The sequence below is a fragment of the Abrus precatorius genome, unplaced genomic scaffold, assembly GCF_003935025.1.
Source record: "Abrus precatorius isolate BTA unplaced genomic scaffold, Abrus_2018 Scaffold10, whole genome shotgun sequence".
Classification (NCBI taxonomy): Eukaryota; Viridiplantae; Streptophyta; class Magnoliopsida; order Fabales; family Fabaceae; genus Abrus; species Abrus precatorius.
Window position 1 is genome coordinate 14,621,417 of NW_020874292.1, and position 18,856 is coordinate 14,640,272.

The 18,856-nt window shown below is 31.8% G+C and overlaps 1 protein-coding gene across 1 annotated transcript; it reads right to left on the bottom strand.

Moving 5' to 3' along the window:
• Positions 1-5,987: 5,987 nt before the first annotated feature.
• Positions 5,988-11,013, bottom strand: LOC113852469 (mitochondrial substrate carrier family protein E). The gene is made up of 9 exons (XM_027482750.1): positions 10,899-11,013; positions 9,864-9,979; positions 9,692-9,749; positions 9,214-9,363; positions 8,393-8,603; positions 8,030-8,075; positions 6,887-7,007; positions 6,729-6,801; positions 5,988-6,442 (listed from the first exon to the last, which is right to left on the bottom strand). The coding sequence occupies exons 1-9, from the start codon at positions 10,966-10,968 to the stop codon at positions 6,211-6,213; spliced, it is 1,077 nt and encodes a 358-aa protein (XP_027338551.1). The 5' UTR covers positions 10,969-11,013; the 3' UTR covers positions 5,988-6,210.
• Between the last annotated feature and the right edge of the window lie 7,843 nt (positions 11,014-18,856).

Here is an 18,856-nt window from a genome sequence, read left to right on the forward strand (position 1 = left end):
ATTGATAAATGATGTATAAAGCTCCAGGATAGTACCTTCTCTATATTATAAGTCAGAGGAAATTGTATATTTTGATAATAACTTTCGATACAACATTTTTAAGGCTTTAAACTTATTCATGTTTACACTTAATATTTGGTTTCAGCTGAGAAATGGCAACTTGCTTCAACACTCTTCCAAAGACAAAAGTGGATGAAGATGAGGAGGAGAGTTCAAAAGAGGAAGATACAGAAGATTAGCTTAGGATTTTATTTGTATTTCTGTTTTTAATTTCATTATTGTATAAATTTAGTAATTAGGACTTGAATTTCTACAATGTTCAGTAGTTACTTTTCAGTTGTTAAGACAATTTTGATTACTTTCAGTTGTAAGCAAATACAGTTTTATATGCTTTTATATTTTGCAGTTTCAGTTTGAACAATTTTTCTGATTAATTGATGAAAATTTTGATGTTTTGTGCAGACCATGTTCTTATAACACAACACTCAAGCACATGGATTTTGACACTTGGACAAGCTGCCATGAAAAGGGGGTGAATTTTGTACCTCTTACTTCATGAGTTTAGCTTCACACTCACTAAAAATTTCTAGAAAACACAAAAATATTAGAATAGATTTTGATTTAATATCTTTGAATAAATTGAATTAGAATTACATTTCTTTATATTTTATAAGTTGTTTTTCCCATTCTCACATGATTGTCACACTTTTAATTTTCAAAATAAGGAAGTTTTTACCATTTTGTGCATATGGATTTGTAAGGCGATTTGTGAATATGACTGATTAATATTAACACCTTTATTCCAATGGTAAGAATTTGAACTTTGCAGAACACATTCTTTCATGTGTGATTGATCATTATTTTGCTGCACCCTCTAGAACTTGCTTTGTTTCTTGATTGAATATGCAATTTTACAGGTCTCACATATATGATAGAGGTCTTCTTTGATTGTGGCTAGTTAGCCTAAATGAACCTACCTTTGTGCTTGAATGTCCTAGTTCACCCCCTTTGAGCTTAATATCCCTTCCTTGATTTTTCCTCATTACAAGCCTTGATGAAAAACCATTTTAACCATCCAAAGGAAAAAAAAGCATATTGAATCTAATCAAGGATGAGTTTAAAACTAAGTTTAGGGTGGCATCCAGATTTCTATTGCTTGAGGACAAGCAATGTTCTAAGTTTGGGGTGGAGAATAGCAAAGCTATTTGAGTTATGGTTTCAAAAGGAAAGAAATAAAAAGCAGTTGTGAGTTCAAATGAAAAATATGCAGCAAAGTGCTGCAGAGAAAAGAAAACTAATGAAAGGAATGAAAAGAAAATAGTGAATGAAAGGAAGAAACAAAAATTTAAAATTTTGCTGCATGAATGAACATTATTGTTAATCTGAAAAAAATTATGTTTGCTGCACAATCGAAAGGATGATTGAAAAGTACTGCAGTTCCATGTTAGTTTTAAGTTCATTCACTCAAAATGTCTCTTTTTTTTATATATCCTGAATTGTTTCCCATTTTTTTCAACACCTACCTTAACCTCAACCTCATTATAACCTAAAAAAGTCCTATTGATGTGTGATTGACTGTATTTAAGCAAAGGAGATTGAGAATATGGGCAAGCATATGGTAGGATGAGGTAAAGTTGATGATCTTGAGGGTAAACACTTCTGAGTGAGAGGGAAACATTTTCTTGTGAGTGGTAATGATATTTTTCATTGATGTTTCACATGTAGCTTTGTTGTTCATTAGCTCATATTTGTAAGATTCTGCATGAAAGAATTTTCTTGAGTGTGACTTTTATTGTAATTGAATGCATGAATGATTTGTTGAAGGATAATTGGAAGGAATGATGTGGAATAAAGAATTCTGCACAAACTAAAGATAAAGTCAGTGTAAAAAGATTTTCATTGTTGTTTTAATCATGCATTGAATCCCATTTGGTGTGTTTTGGTTTGCTTGAGGACAAGCAAAAATCTAAGTTTGGGGTGGTGATGAATGCAAATTTTACTAGGCTTTTAAGTAGTTTTCTAAGTTGTTTTTGATAGAAAATGTAATTTGGAAGATGAAAATTGTGCAAAAATATATAAATATTCAATAAAGTCAATATTTGTCTTTAATAATTTAAATTGTGTGAATTTAATAGAATTTTGATGTAATTTTGTTAGTTTTGCAGGAGATTCTAAGCTAAGATCTTGAGGATAAGGATTGAAGAAGATTCAATTGAAGAAAGTGGAAGATTTGAGCTTAAAAGATCAAGAATAAAGTGATATGTGTTGGGCGTAGCAACTTTGAGTGCATAGAGTTAACACTTTGAAGAAGAAAATCCATAAAGATCAAGTGTGTAGCAACTTTAAGTACTCAAAGTAAACACTCCAGCAACAGAATTCATGAAAAGTCTGCGCACAAATTTGAGTGTACACTCTAACTACTGAGAGTAGTCACGCTCAGATTCGAGTGTTCACTAGTCACTTAAAGTAGCCACACGCAAGGCTTATTTGTAATTGAATAATTGTGACAGCAAGATGGTTTAATTATAAGTATACTAAGATATAATACAAATAATATATAATAATAGTAACAATTACTGTTGTTTATTAAGGAAGCAATTAACGTCAACATGTTATGGCACATAAAAAGAAATGAACAAAAGTAGGAGGAAAAGAGAAAGGGAAAAAAATCTCCTTCAAAATATGTCAAAAGTTAATGATTAAGACTCTTATATTGTCCTATTTTTTTAGGATGTTACAGCGTAGGCACTTTTGTCACAAATAGTGAGAACTGCAAAGAATAATATGTATCAATGCAATGCGCAAAACTACTTTTAGAGTGAAAAGTAATTACTTTGTAGGCTTTTAGAGGAAGTGCATGGTGCATGTGATCACTTTTGGGATCAAAAGTAATAATAAAGATTATTTGGAAGAATATAATGCACATGACCACTTTTAGTGGTGAAAGTAGCCACTTTAAAGGATTTTTAGACAAAAAAATAGTGTGCATAAACACTTTCAAGACTAAGTAGACACTTTTAGGAGTAAAAGTGGCTACGAGCAAAGCTTTTTTGTGGAATTAAAAGTGTGTGTAGTTACTTTCAAGACTAAGAGTAGCTGTTCTAGATACTGTGTTTGTAGGAAGCAATGTGCGTGATCACTTTCCCACCAAAAGTGATCAAGCCAGAAACGCGAGAAAATTTATAAATAGCTGCAAACTCATATTTTAGGGAGCTTTTTCTCAAAGTTTTTTTTTCCTTTTTACATCTATAGAGAGTTAGGGAGAGAAGATTGGGGGCGAATTCCAAGTTCTAAATCTTGAGGAATCAAGCTGGGAATTGGAATCATGAAGATCATCTTTAGTTTTTCTCTTTCTACTCTTTCTTTCTCTCATTACTTTATAATGTTGTTCTAATTCTCCTTTGTTAGAGATTTATGAATCCGATTTTGAAATTATAACTTGATTGTGGATTTGAACCCTAAGATTTTGATTGAATTGAGCATTTAATTCTTTCCTTAATGTAATTATTGGATGAACTAGATAATTGAATTGAATTTAGAGGATTTTCATCAATCGAAGTTGAGTTAATTTCTCATATCTGAATTGAATGCCAAAGTTACTAATATACGAGGAATAAGCATTCATGACCTTGAGATCTATTAATTTCTAATACCTAAGACAATGTTTAATTGAATGACATATAGGGTAGTTAATTGAACATTAGGATCATTAAGTCAAGGAATTGAACTATGATTAAATTAGTAAAATTAATCATAAATCAATCAAGAAACTTAGGAGTTCAAAACACATTCAAGTTTGTAATTAATGATTTGGTGAAGCAATCCCTAACTCTATTTCATATATCATTTCAATTTTAAATTTGTAACTCTATTATGCCTTAATTTCTGAAATTTTGCACTCTATTACATTAATGTTTCATTGTTGAACACATCTCTAATTTAGATTAGCTCAAATAACCTTTGCTTTGTGAAGTAGTAATTGAATGAACCAATTCTTGAGAACGATACTCAGAACTTAAGATTCTAAATTTATTACTTGCTACAACCACCTAATACACTTGCAAGTTATACCTCTAAGAGAATGACAAGATACAATGCAGAGGAGCTTGTCATGATTGATAAAAATTAGACTTGAGAACTCGTTAAAAAACCTACACACAGAAAAGTCATTGGTGTGAAGTGAGTGTTTAGAACAAAGCTGAATGCAAACAACTCAATCAACAAACATAAAGCAGTAAATAGGTATGCTTAAATTTTTGGAGTAAATTTCTCTGACACGTTTGCTCTATTAGCAACGCAAGATACCATAAGGATGTTGCTAGCTATTGCAACACATATAGGTTAGAAAATTTGCCAACTTTGATGTCTTGTTAGCCTTCTTGACTGAATATTTGGAGGACTAAAGGCTTCATTGTCAATGAACATGAGGACAAGATCTATCTATTAAAGAAGGCCCTATATGGTTTGAAGCAAGCCCTTGGGAATTGGTATAGCAAGATAGATGAGTACTTAACAAAACTAGACTCTGTTAAAATCTTAGTGAATCCACTTTATACATCAAAGGTGATCAAATTAACTTCATTATTAACTCTTTGTATGTTGATGATCGCTTAATTACTAGAAGCAATGTTGAACTTATTCAACAGTTCAAGGATGATATGATGCAAGTGTTTGAGATGACATACCTAAGAGAAATGTCTTGTTTTGTTGGATGGAGGTTAAACAGAAAGGAGGTAATATCTTCATCTGTTAAAGGAAGTATGCAAATGAGATCCTAAAGAAATTCAAAATGGAGAACTGTAAAAGCATGAGCACTCCTATGTGTCAAAAGTAAAAGCTATGCAAGGATGATGGTTCAAAAGAAGTGGAAGAAACTCTACAGAAATTTAATTGGGTACTTAATGTATCTCACTATAAGACCATATATCATGTTTGTTGTAAGTGTACTGTCAAGATTCATGTATTGTGCAAAAGAATCTCATTTCAAAGTAGAGTATTGAGGTATCTTAAAAGGACCTTAAATTCAAGTTCAGCCAATCAAAAAATTTTAGGTTGTAAGGTTATTATGATAATGATTGGGCAAGATCTTTAGATGACATGAAAAACACCTCAAGCTATTGTTTTAGTTTTGAATCAAAGATATTCTCTTATGTTCAAGAAAACAAGAAATTGATGCACAGTCTATAATTAAAGCAGAATTTATAGCAGAATTTATAACAGTCTTGACAGTGCTAAATGACTTGCATTTAGAGCAAGAGACAACTATTGAGGCAATGGTAGACAATCAAGCAGCCATAGCGATCTTTACAAATCTAGTCTTTCATTAAAAAAAATAAAAAAATAAAGCATTTTATCATCAAATTATTTTTTCTTGGAGACATAAAAAGGAATAGTGCAATGTGCTTAGAGTACTACAAGATTAAAGACTAGCTATCAACTATAATCACAAAAATTCTTCCAAGAAGCAAGTTTGAGTTACTAAGAGAGAAACTTAGACTCACCAACCATTAATACAAGGAGTGCTGAACATGTGTATCAACAATTGCCTCATTTTCAATTTTTATTTTTTATTTTGCTAGCTATTTGACCAAGTTTTTAAGACTATTTCTTTAATTTTCAATTACTCAATTACATTCAATGTTAGCAGCTATAATTTAAAAAAGTTTGTTGTTTTTTAAACTTCTTTCTATTACAAAATATGTATTTAAACATAATACTATTCAAATAAAAATACATGTTCCTCTTCCTTTTGTTTTTAGTGAGTTACGCATACTGCTTTTCTACTAACACTTTGCATTTGGTTATGCCAAACCCGTATCCAAAAAGGTATATAAAACTTAGCAAAGATTATCACCGGCGAACAAGGGAGCACAATCTTAAGGGACATATTGCAAGCACAAATTGTGTAAAATATTAACACAAGTCGGACCACCTATTTAAGAAAAGAAAAAAAAAATCTACTCCAATGGCACACGTGAAGATATTCGAAGGGTATGTAAAAGTGAATCTGTACAAAAAAAAAATTACCATCACATGGTCTTAGTTACCAGAAGCAAATTTCCAATTTACAAAGACAATTATTCACCAGTCTGACTGATGAGCCAAACTGAATGAATGAGCAGAAATGGACCAAAGTTTACAATATTGGGGATCTAACCTCCCATCTTGGCAAAAATTTGGATGGGAAGTACCATGTAATCTGGCAGAACTTTAAGCAACCTCCTGCAGAGATTTCTTCTTGTCTACTGATAATCTAGCAACATCTCGTAAATTATCATTGGGCACTCTTTCATTAAAATGATCTCTGAGAAATTCCACAGCCATGAATGTAAGCGCTGAAGCTGGAATATACCACGTAATCCTGGGAATGCTACCCCTAAACATCCCCTTCACGCCTTCCGTAGCCCATATATTGCAAATTGCATCCAACCAACCAGTATACCTAAACGACAATGTTAGAAAGCAAATTACCATCAATTTAGCTTAGTGCATCAGAAACACGACCACTCCACTGGCAAGAAGACAGCCCTGTTTGTGAGTTTGATAAGAAAAAAATGTTATTCACAAACTATCATTCTGTAGGTGCCAATTCTATTTTGGAAAGTCAAACTCTGTATATGTGCTCACGCAGATCAGTTAATAAAGAAATGTGACTGGTATCCTTGTGGCAGGTATTCATCGTACATAACACTAACCTGCTATCGTATAGTTACTATAGGAATTAATACCTCAAAGTTGAACCCTGCACTTGCAGTCTTGTTTTAACAACATCCAAAGGAGTGGTGAGGTATGCACTGAGACCTGTTCAATTATAGTGAATAATGCTGAGTTTTATTGTAGACGAACATTCAAGCACTTAGGATTAAAGGCAAAGCACAGGACATACCACCAGCTAATCCTCCTAAAACAAGCCCCTCAAATGTATTATTGACATGCCAATTTGGGCTAGGTATCCATCTTTGCTTCCCATATTCTGTAACATCTTTCAAAGCTTCATAGAACATGACCTATGGAAAGAAAACAATTGCATGTACCAGTATTCGAAAGCACAAAAAAGAAAATTGTCGGGGACTTATTTCCCCGGAAACCAAGGTGATCACAAACACAGTGCATTCACTGCAATTGACAGTAAAAAATGCAACAAATTCTTATCCCTTATACCTGAGAGGTTAAAGAAAATTTTTAACAAATCACAATTTTACATGGCTGGGGACTATATACAGAACCATATTTAGCCCGTGTTTGCTGTAAAATTTCTCCATCAAATTATCAAATATCAACCATTTTCAGTTGCATGGAAAACAAGGATAAATGCTACCAGCATTTTTTCTTTGCTGTCTTTTGTTTAAAATGCTCAAATAATTTACTACGAAGAAAATATTTTTTCCAGATATTATAATTTCCATGATAATACAGATTTGAGGTACATATAATATGAATGTAGTGTTCAGATAATACTTTCACTTTACAATTCATCAAAAGTCATTTCAAATGAAAGAGTTCACAAATGCGATATGGTAGGCTTTAAAAATAATGAATTATCAAAGATAATATGAACTTAAAGCTTACACTAATATAGTAATATCACTCCAAACAAATTTCATAAGAGCATTCATTTAGCATTCTTTTAGATTCCAAATATACAGGATGAAAAATATGCTTTTTAATCCCAGAAAATTGTTACAAATAATCTCCTTGGTTTTTCCAAGTGCAATGTCTTTTAGATCTAAAATAACATTAATATTTATTTAGTGCTGAAACAAGTATCAGACCAAAAAAGGAAAGAGCATCAACATACACAAAGGTTGCAATATGGTACGAGTAAGAACAGAAGATCAGCACCCTATATCAGCTCTATGAAGACCATACTTGAAAGTGACAAATAAGAAGATGCCTTAGTCATGTAAGACAATGGACTTTTAATCAAAATGAATAGGGACCAAATAAAATGTTGTAATGTACTTAAATGAAAAAAGAACATAATATAAAAGCCTGAATGAAGTAAAACTGTGTGGGTTATATATGATACCATTAGGCCAGCAAATGGAACATCCCTTGCCAGTGTAGACAAATATCTGCACATACGTGAAAAATAAGGAATTAAAATTATGAGACCAAAAATAGAAACACATTTAGAATTTAATAACTGACTCATTACAAATGGATAAAGACTCATTTCACAGCACATTTCCTGTTCAAAAACTCAAACATGAAAATATACAAAACAAGAATAAATCATGAAAAGGATGACTTATTGGTACGTAAGATACTATATATTATCTAGTGCAGTTCTTTTCAAAACTACTAAATGAGAAAGAGGGCCTCTGTTATTTGTGAGTTGACAAACACAAGATTCAATCATCAAAAGAAAATTAGTGTTTCTAGCATATACCCTGCATATATGCCCTTTAAGCCCTGCGTTTTCCATATTGAGCTGCCAGCATGGAACATCCCTGTATAATAACCATACATTTGTGTGCTAGGTTTCATTGCAATTCCATCCTTCATGGCAACAGAACTCCAAGATGTAATTGTGCCTTGAATTTGCATGCGTTGCTTGATCACTTCACATGGAACATACACAAAAGAACCTAGAGTGTCTCCTGAAAATAGAGAGAAAAGTAAAGCAGAATTTGAGAGCTTTATTGCATACACAAAAGGTTAAAATTGTCATAAATCATGATTACAAAACCTTCAAATTTAGCAACAACAATAATAAGTCAAAAAAGCATGATGACATTATGGTAGAGCTTGGTCAAACATTTTTTGGGCTTCTCTTCTTAAAAAGAGAAGCTAAGTCAAACATATTTTTTGATAACCTATAAAAAATAAAAGTAGGCATTTTTTAGTGAAGGAAAGGCTAATTGGAGAAGAGTGTACTTTTACAAAGAAGTGGAGCCAGAAAAGCTAGGCCAATTGCTACCTATGTAAATATGTTGGATGCGCATGACCACCATTGATGTCCAAAAAGGAAAACTCAGACAACATATTATAAGTTACTTAGAAAATTATACATATACGAAAATAGAATCGGCAGTATGTATCAGAAGAAGTTATGGTAGGAAAAAAAAAAAAAATTGGCATAATCAGATGGATTACATTACAATGTGCAATTGCTTTCCTTTACATGGTGAGTCAAAATGTACAACTTCTCAAAATCAGAAAATACAAAAGCATTACCAATTTACTGTTAGGTGCTTCAAATCAGCTTACCAACAGCTCCAGCAATGAAATGTGCCCAATGGCCCCTAAGGCTAGGATGTGAATCCTCAATCCACTTTTTTGTGGACTCTATGACACCAAAATATGTTGCACCAGTTGCAAGAGATCCAGTAATACCAGGTGTTACACCCCTGTAAAAGCCTACAAAATATTAAATCAATCACAAGGTACACATATTTTCAAATTAATAGTTCAAAAGTGTATGTTAGAAGAATCATGAATAAGTTTAAATAGAGAAAAAATAAGTATAAAGGTTATCAGTCATCTATCAAAATGCATCTTGATTTTGATCATTTTGCATCCAAAATAGGCTTTCCAATCAAAAGCTCTCGCTAAGCTTTTCTGAAAGGAAAATAAATTAATCCAAACATACAATAAATGTCATTTAACATGAGGAAATTTCGTCGTTAAAAACCATAAAGAAAATCCATAGCAGGAACAAAAATATTAAATGATCAAAATAGTGTACCTCTGAATCCATCAAGCTGCCAGACAGATCGCACCATCTGCAGTATGTTTTTCTGGTTCTAAAAGAACAATGATGTTAACAAAGGAGAAAAGGTTTAGATGGAACCATATATGATCAGAAACTTCTTAAATGTGTGTGCTATTTCTAATTTATCTATAGGCGGCCATTATACCTGAACTCCATTTAGAATAGCTTGACTTTGTATTCTAGTTTTAATAGTATCCACCGGATGCATCATTCCTTCCCCAAAAGCACCCGCGACAGCTCCCCACACAAACTCTCTCCATACTTCCACAATATCATAAGGTAAGAAAATTAGTTCTATAAAATTTGATTTCCTAGCGACAGTATAGCTTTGCTACGGAAGGATGAATGAGAAAACGAAAGAGGAGATTAAATGATAAAAAGGGCACAATGCAAATAGATAAAGTGTCAGTTCCAAATTTTCTAGGAGGTTTATATTATACCTCTCCCAACCAAAACCCAAATACATAATTGAATCAAGCTCAGCCTACACTCACAATACAACAAAAACAAAGCCTCATCATACCATCTGAGGTCGGTTACATAAATCACACGATGTCACTAAACTCGGTTGAAAAACAAATTCTCCAAGATATTAATCAGTCAAAAACAATTGAATTGAGCTCAGTCTACACACATAGTATTACTATAAATTTTAGTATATGCATTTATCTGTTTGGACATAATGCTAGGCCTAGCCATCCATTCCACGAATTATTTAAACCAAGCTTGTAGGTATTATGAGCCATAATATTGGATCTCACATAAGCACATTTCCAGCAAATAACTTAATCGTAAAAGCGCAACAACAAACCACACACTTTATGCTAATGCCACGAGGCCAAGACTCATGACTCAAACAATCATATCTAAATTTGTCTATTAAAATTCTTAATCACCCGTTGGAATGTGGAAAAATCAAGTATATTTATGTGCTTTGGGTTCGTTTCATAATAATACATCACTTGGACATTAGATAGATGATTTCTGCCAATAATTAGTAATTTATCTTAATGACCATGGAGATTATTTTTTGCGCTCTTAGTTACAGAATTTGAAATGCTGAGAATAAAAGAAATCATATAATTGTTAATTAGCAACTCGTTATTTTTATTGATTAAATGAAACCTAGCAGCGAGTAACATGCATACGAGTGAGACTGTCTACGGAATCAACGGCTTACCAAAGAAATGGCCATTCAAAACATTCTTCGAAGCTTGAGCTTCGCTGAAAGTGGGGCTCTGAACAGCCATTGAACTAGTAGCTAGCAACTTCTTGTCTAGGGTTTTTGTAAGAAAAAGCTGCAAAATAAATTAATTTAGTTTTCTTATATAATAACTAGTAAACATCAAAAATGTTAAATAAAAATTTTGATTATTTTTAAAAATAAATTATCTATAAAAAATAAATATAACAATTAAAATTAATTTATATATGACTTTAAATATTATAAATTTTAATAACAATAATTCAATTATAAACTAGTAAATATATTTGTATGTTACATAAATTTATTTATATTATTTATTAAATTATTTTATTTTAAAATAAATAAAAAATTATAATGTAAATATAAAAATTTTATTATTTGTAATAAGATAATTGTTATAAGGAGTGTCTACCATATTAAAAGAATATAATTTTTAAATTTAAAAATAAAATATTAATTTTAACTTAATAATTTTTATAAATATTTATCTATAATATATGCATGCACTATATATAAAATAAAGAGTTTTATAAATAATTTACATGTAATGTATGAATTTTTTAATCATTTTTACATCAGCTGTTTTAGTTATGTAATAATTATAATAATATTAAAATTTAAAATAATAATAAAATATATTCATTTAATTCATTATTTTTCATTAATCAAATATTAATTATCAGTTTTTAATAATAAAATTTAAAATAAATTATTAATATGAAAATTTAAAATTACTTTAAATTTTGTAAAAATAAATACATTAATATGTTAATATTAAAGTTACAAACACTAAATTAATATTAATTCTTATTCATTTTATTGTTGGACATTTTTATTTAAATATTGTTAATTAAAAAACAATTTATTAAAGTATGGTGTTTTTGAAACAATTTTTCAGTCTAAGGTGATTTTGCCACGTGTGCATAATTTTTGCTAAAATAGCTGGCGAAATATAAATTTTGTTAAAATATTTATTAATTAATTTCGTCATATAAAACGCGAAACAAATAAGATCGAACCACGTGTTAGAGAACAAATAGTTTTGTCAGTCAAAAGGCAAAATTAAAAGTCAGCTTCGCCACTGCCAACGTGAAACTAACAAGAGAGTGACACATGTCGTTAAGAGGGCACTGTTTCGCCAAAGAAAGTGCGAAAGTCATAAAATAAATAAAAAAATTTAAAATGAACGGTTGGGGAGCATTTTAGACACGTGACTACATCGTAGCATTTTTGCTACTGTCATGGCAAAATTGTGTTTCGCCTAACCTATGAAGAAACCATTCAGTAAATGACACATGTCCGGCTGTTCAGAGACGGTGCCCACCCTTCTTCCCATTCTCCTCCATTGCGTTTCTTATTTTTTCATCTTCCCGTCACCGTCATCCTCCTAAAACCGATGATTGAATAATTTGGTTTTTGCATTATTTGTGCTAAAAATTCTCAAAATTTACAAGTTTATTAGAAGTAATAATCATTATTTCTATTTTTATATGTTAATTTATGTTTTATATGTTCTTAAAAAATTTGAAAAGTTGAAAATTTTGAATCATTAATTTTCTTGTAATTTTATGCAGTGAGTGAAATGCAGTAAAAAATTGGGCTGAAAGTTTATTAAGGTTAGTAAAATAATTTAGTAATTTAAAATTTTTCATTAATTTGTAATATGTTTTTAAAATGTAATATTATAATTTCTTAAAATTAAATTGTATATAATATGTTTGTATAATATTATTAATCATATTATATTTGTTATATATATATATATATATATATAAGAATAGAAAAAATACAAAATTAGTTAAATCAAATAATATAATTCTGTATTTAAATAATGATTTATATTTAGTTTTATTGTAATAAATAAATTGTACACCTAATTATTAATTTAAGTATAATATAAAAATTGTATGAAGTACATGTATAAATTGTAATTATTTAAAATATAAAATAAAAAATAATTTGTTTGTAAATAAATAGATTTATTTTATTAAAAAGCATAACATTATTTATATAAATTTTAGTATAAACATTCTTTTATTTAGTTTAATTGTAATAATTAATTTTTACATCCATTTAATAATTTGAGTATAATTTAGAAATTTAGATTTTGTTATTATGCAATTCTTGTAGATTTAAAATGAATATATGATAAAATAAATTTAAAAAACAAATTGTATCTAAATAATTATATAATAGTTATAATATTATATGAAAAATAAATATAATAATTATAATACATATATAATAGTAATATGTATGAAAATTTAGATGGTGGTATAACATTAGTGATATTAAAATAATTGTTAATGTAAATGTAATATAAAGTATGTATTAATAATTATGTTAGAAAATAATGAATTAGTATTATTGAAATGGAAAATTAATACTAATATGTTTTTTCTTGTATAGATGGCATCATCTTCACGAAAAAGTAGGATTATTAATCCTGACTCAAAAGATTCATCACTTCTTCGGTTTTAGAGTATTCATGTTTCTGAGCATATTTGGGATACACATGATCACCCGATTTTGAGGGTCAGGAAGAGTCAAAATATTCCTGGTGGACTTGTAACATCCTACATTTTGATTTAAATAAAATGAGGTTTGTTAAAGTATAAATTGGAATAGATTTGGATAAAATTTATATATTTTTATAAAAAAAAAAAAAAAAGTGAACAGTAAAACTGCCGATGAACAGTAAACCGCATATGAACAGTGAAACTGCCTATGTACAGTGACGATGATGTCACATCCGCGTACAGTACGCGTACAATCCGTGTACAGTACGTGTGCACAGTGTTTTCAGCATGAACAGTGACCACAAACAGTGTTTCAGGCATGAACAGTGTTTCCAGCGATGAACAGTAAATTCTGGCGGTGAACAGTGACTTTCAAAAATTTTCTATAAAAGGGAGTTTCACACGAAATTTTTATTTTTTCACTCCTATCCAAGGTTCTCAAAGGTTCTAAGGTTATATTTCACTATTTTCTCCCATAGTAAACATCCTAAACTTAGATTTTTCTTCAAATCTGTGATTCTACGTCCGTTCTAAAGGATTTCAAGTAAGTTTCTCTAAGTTTGAAGTTATATTTACCGTTCGTTTCTCTTCTTCTTCTTCTTCTTCTTCTTCTTCTTATAGATGTTCATGATGTTCTTAGGAAAAACTCCGTTCTAGAGTTTAAATCTTCGGTTAAATCTTTGTAAAAGCTCTGTTTTGAGGTAAGGGGGCTCTACTTTATCATTTTGTTATGTTTATTACTTGTATTCTCATGGATCTTGTCATGTATGTGATTATATGTGGAATAATCCTTGTTTTATGAGAAATAATCAGTGAAAAGTGAGAATAATTGGCTGTTTATGTGATTTTATAATGAATACATGGTGAAAATGTGATATTATGTTCAATTAGGGCATGATAAAGTATATTGAGGATGGTTGATATGATTTTGTGATATGAAATATACAACGAGATGGATGTTTCATGTTTGAATATATTGTGTTTCATGTAAAAATGATGTGTATTGTGAATATGCCATGGTTTGATGTATATGATGAAAAAGTATGTGGAAATATGACAAAAAATATGTGTGAACATGAGAAATGGCATATGTGAACATGTGAATATACTCGAAAGACTATGAGATGGAAAAAGGATATGATGTAAATAGTTACAGAGATACACTGGGAGAGTGGAAGATGGAGACGATATGGAATATCTTGGGAAAATGTAGGGTGGTGAGTGACATTCGGGATTGTGCACGGAATATTGTGTTCGAATGCACCACATGGCCACACACTCGTTTCCCGACTTGACTCCTGACCATTACCTTTGCTAAGGGGCTGTCTATTACATGCGTTGTATCCGTATTGCATTGGGCAATCCGGCGACTATTTACATGGATGTGTAAGATCTCGGGATAAAGGCATCGGATAACTGTGACCACAGGGCGCGGTAAGCGCGGATAAAAGTAAAAGAAATTGTGAATCTATGGAATGTAATATGTGTTGAGATGAGAATATGCTTTATATGACACCGTGATATGTAATGCCATGATGTTTTCTTTAATCGTGATAAGATGTGTTTTGTGATGAATATGTGTAATCTATGAGTGGTAGGGTAGAGACTCACCCTTACACAACATTTTTCAGGAAACCAAGACGAGTAGTACCAGGTGTTACTCTTACAACTGTTGTTGCACTGAAAGTAAACTGACTAGCAAGTGTACTAGTGTTGTTGTAGCAAGTTATAAAAAAATCTTAGAATCAAATTGAGTTCCAAGTATCGTCCTTAGGGAATAAAGTTCTCAATTACCACTTCACAAGATCACAATTAGTTGAGCTTTATAAATTTCAAATGGATTTGGTATGAATGTATCAAAAATGAAATTAGAAAGTAAAACAAAACGATTAGTACAAAAGTATATAGTAAACAAATGTAGAAAGAGTAGTTAGGAAATTGTTTCACCAAAACTTCAACATTGAATCAATAAAGTTCTGAACTTTCAAGCATTTAGATGAAATGACAATCAGTTTCACGTTATATTAATCAAAGGACAATCCCTTGCCTCAATGAATCTAACATCTAATCAAATCACTCTAATCCCTTAGATCTAATCCAATCAAATGTTGCATTAAGTTTGAGAAACCAAAAGATTGCAAGATTAAGATATCTTATCCCTAAGAAACCAATAACCTTGGCAATTAATTCAGATCTGAGAAACAAATTCAATTCCCATTGATAAGAGTTCCTCTATGATTAGTTGATCAAATTTCCATTCAATCGCTACTTTAACAGCAGAATCAATCACTCAATCCAATCCAAAACTCAAAGTTCAGATCCAAAATCAATTCAACATTTCCATTTCAGATTCACAGTTCCTAACCACAAAGAGTTTAAGCAAACATTACAAAAAGAGAAGAGGAGAAGAGAATGAACAAAGAAGAAACATCTTCAAGCCAATCTCCAATCTGATCCCTCAAGAAATGAAGCTTGGTATTCGTCCTCAATCTCCCCCTCTTACTCTCTCAAGAACAAAAACAAATGGAAAATGAAAAATGAACAAAAACTCCTAAATTCCTGAGCTAACTGCCTTTTATAGAATTCCCGCTCTGCTGGCGTGATCACTTTTTCCAGCAATAGTAATCACGCAGAGGCTAATTCTTCATTTCCACTTGCGCGTGTTCACTTGTGCTGGTGATAGTAGCCACGCGCACTTCAAAGTGTTCACTTTTGTTGAAAATAGTAGCCACGCAGAAGCTTCCCTCACTGATGTCATGCGCGTGTTCACTTCTGCTAGAAATAGTGAAAACGCAGAAGCTACCTTCTTGCGCGTGTTCACTTTTTGTGGATAATAGTGAACACGCGCAGCTACTCTTCTTAGAGGACTCTCTGGAACGCTCACTTTTTCCAGAAAAAGTGATTACGCAGAAGCTCTTCTCATTGCAACCTCTCTGGAATGACCACTTTTGCCAGCAAAAGTGATTAAGAAGCTCTTCTTCATTTTATGGTTCTGGAGTGATCACTTTAACCAGCGAAAGTGATCACTCAGAGGCTGTTCTTCAATTATCAACTTCTTTCCTCCAATTTTTGCTACTTTTCTTCTATTTTTCCTTTGATCATCCAATCCTCATGAACTTAGCTCAGAATTCCCTACAAAAGTATACTTGAAATGTCACTTTTTACATAGAAAATCAATGAATTTTAAAATAACTATGTTTAAAAGTGACATGCAACATTTTATTATTTTTTTAAGGGTTTTCTACTATTTCTAGCATGTTTTCTTTACTAATTGCACTAAAAACTATTGTAAAATACTAGTAAAATATGGATTCATCACCAGGCTCACAGTGCATGGATGGATTAGAACTGCTATAGGACTTAGTTATTTTGAGTTATGTAATGAATATTTTCAGTTCTATAGCATTCTTTTGAAACAGTTGTAAAACTACTATTTCTTTTTGTTGCTGATGAAAATTTTAGAATCTTTATTTTTCTAAAAAAAAAAAATTTTATGAACCTTATATCATTTCATCGTTTCTTTCTCATTAGAAAGTTTTTGAAAGAACATTTACTTTACCATCTAAATATTTATGAAAATTTATCATATATTGAGGAAAGAAATATAAGGTGTTACAGGACTAGAGGGTGTTCCTGAAGAAATTCTTCCACATTTGGAGTTAGCAGGGTTTATTGGAGTGGCTAACCTGTCTCAGTTTCCCCTAAACATGGGGTTGATCACTGCATTAGTGGAAAGGTGGAGGCTTGAGACGCATACCTTCCACATGCCCCCTGGAGAGTGTACTATTACTCTTCAAGATGTTGCTATTCTCTTAAGATTACGCATAGATGAGAGACCAGTTATAGCACCTACTGGAGGTGATTGGGCGCAGATTGTGGAAGACAACCTAGGTATCAGACTAAGACCTGAGCATTTTGTAGGGAGTTTCTTGAAGATGAGCTGGTTGGACGAGCACTTCACTCATATTGCTATGCATAATCATAGTCCACTGCAGATTACTCGATTTGTTAGGTCATATATATTGAGACTCATTGGAGGGTTCATGCTTGCTGATCACTCTAGCAGTAGGGTATCTGTTAGGTACTTGCCTTTACTTGAAGATTTTGAGTTGACCGATCAATATAATTGGGGTTCTGCAGTTCTAGGTTATTTGTACCGAGAGCTATGCATGGCGACCAACATTGACCGTGTTGTTACTGGAGGACTTGCTGCGTTGATTGTGATGAGGGCTTGGGATAGATTTCCTCATATAGCACCTTGTAATCCCTCATACACGTCTTTATCTCCCCTACGATGTTAGGTAAGTTGTTATTGTTATTATTATTATCTGTCTATGAATAGATTATATATAATGTTATATATCGAAAGCCTAACTTTTTTATTAAACATTGCTTGTAGATGGTTATCACCAGGAACAAGAAAGGGGAAGAAAGATGTACAATACTACAGATATTTCTTTGACCGTGTAGCAAGTGATGAGGTAATAGAGCCTACTTTTATGCTGAAATAGTTTTTTAAATTGAGATTACTAATATGGTATTGATCGTATATTTATTCCTCATATAGATTATATGGGTGCCATACAGCATGGAACTCATCAACATGCTTCCACCCATTTGTAGAGACGGTATGGATTTATGGAAGGTAGTTGTGCCACTGATATGTTTTCAGGTTTGTGAGTGGCATCAACCTGATCGAGTGATGCGTCAATTTGGTATGGTTCAGCACATACCAAGGGCTCCTTACTAGCCTGACCAGCTTCATGACCTTACTCTTAGAGGAAGGACTGGAGAGAATTGGTCAGCCAAATTTAGTGCATGTTAGATATTTGTGAGAGTAGACAGCTGTGGGTAATGACTAATGACCTCTAATATGGATTACTGAGTTCTAATTCGAAATACATGTGATGGTATGTTAGTCACACTCGTTGTTGGATGACCAGGGATGCAGCCATATCAGCTCTGTCGGTATGTTGTTATTTTATTTAATGTTTGAGACAATGACGTCTATACAAATATACAATACATTAAACTCGTATCATTTTTAGGGTGATGCGATGGAGAGATTGCACTACTTAAGCACTAATGGACAAGATACCTTTACCTTTGATGAATTAAAGGACTTGCCTGAAACTCCCCTATCACTAAAGAAGGAGCAGGATTACATATTAGAGCTTGTTTCGTCTTCAGATCCTCCAATGCAGAGTGGTAATCCATTAGATCCAGACTTACACATAGACCAGCCATGACAACAAAGAGAAGAAAGAGGTTTAGGACATCGACGACGACCCGTGCAGGCAACAGAGTGGTCTGTTCCGACTATGCTAGAGCGCCCTAATGGTGTATTCCCCATACCATCACAGTTCCCTTTCCAGCCATCGCATACCATCACAACCCCGACTTATTTCCATT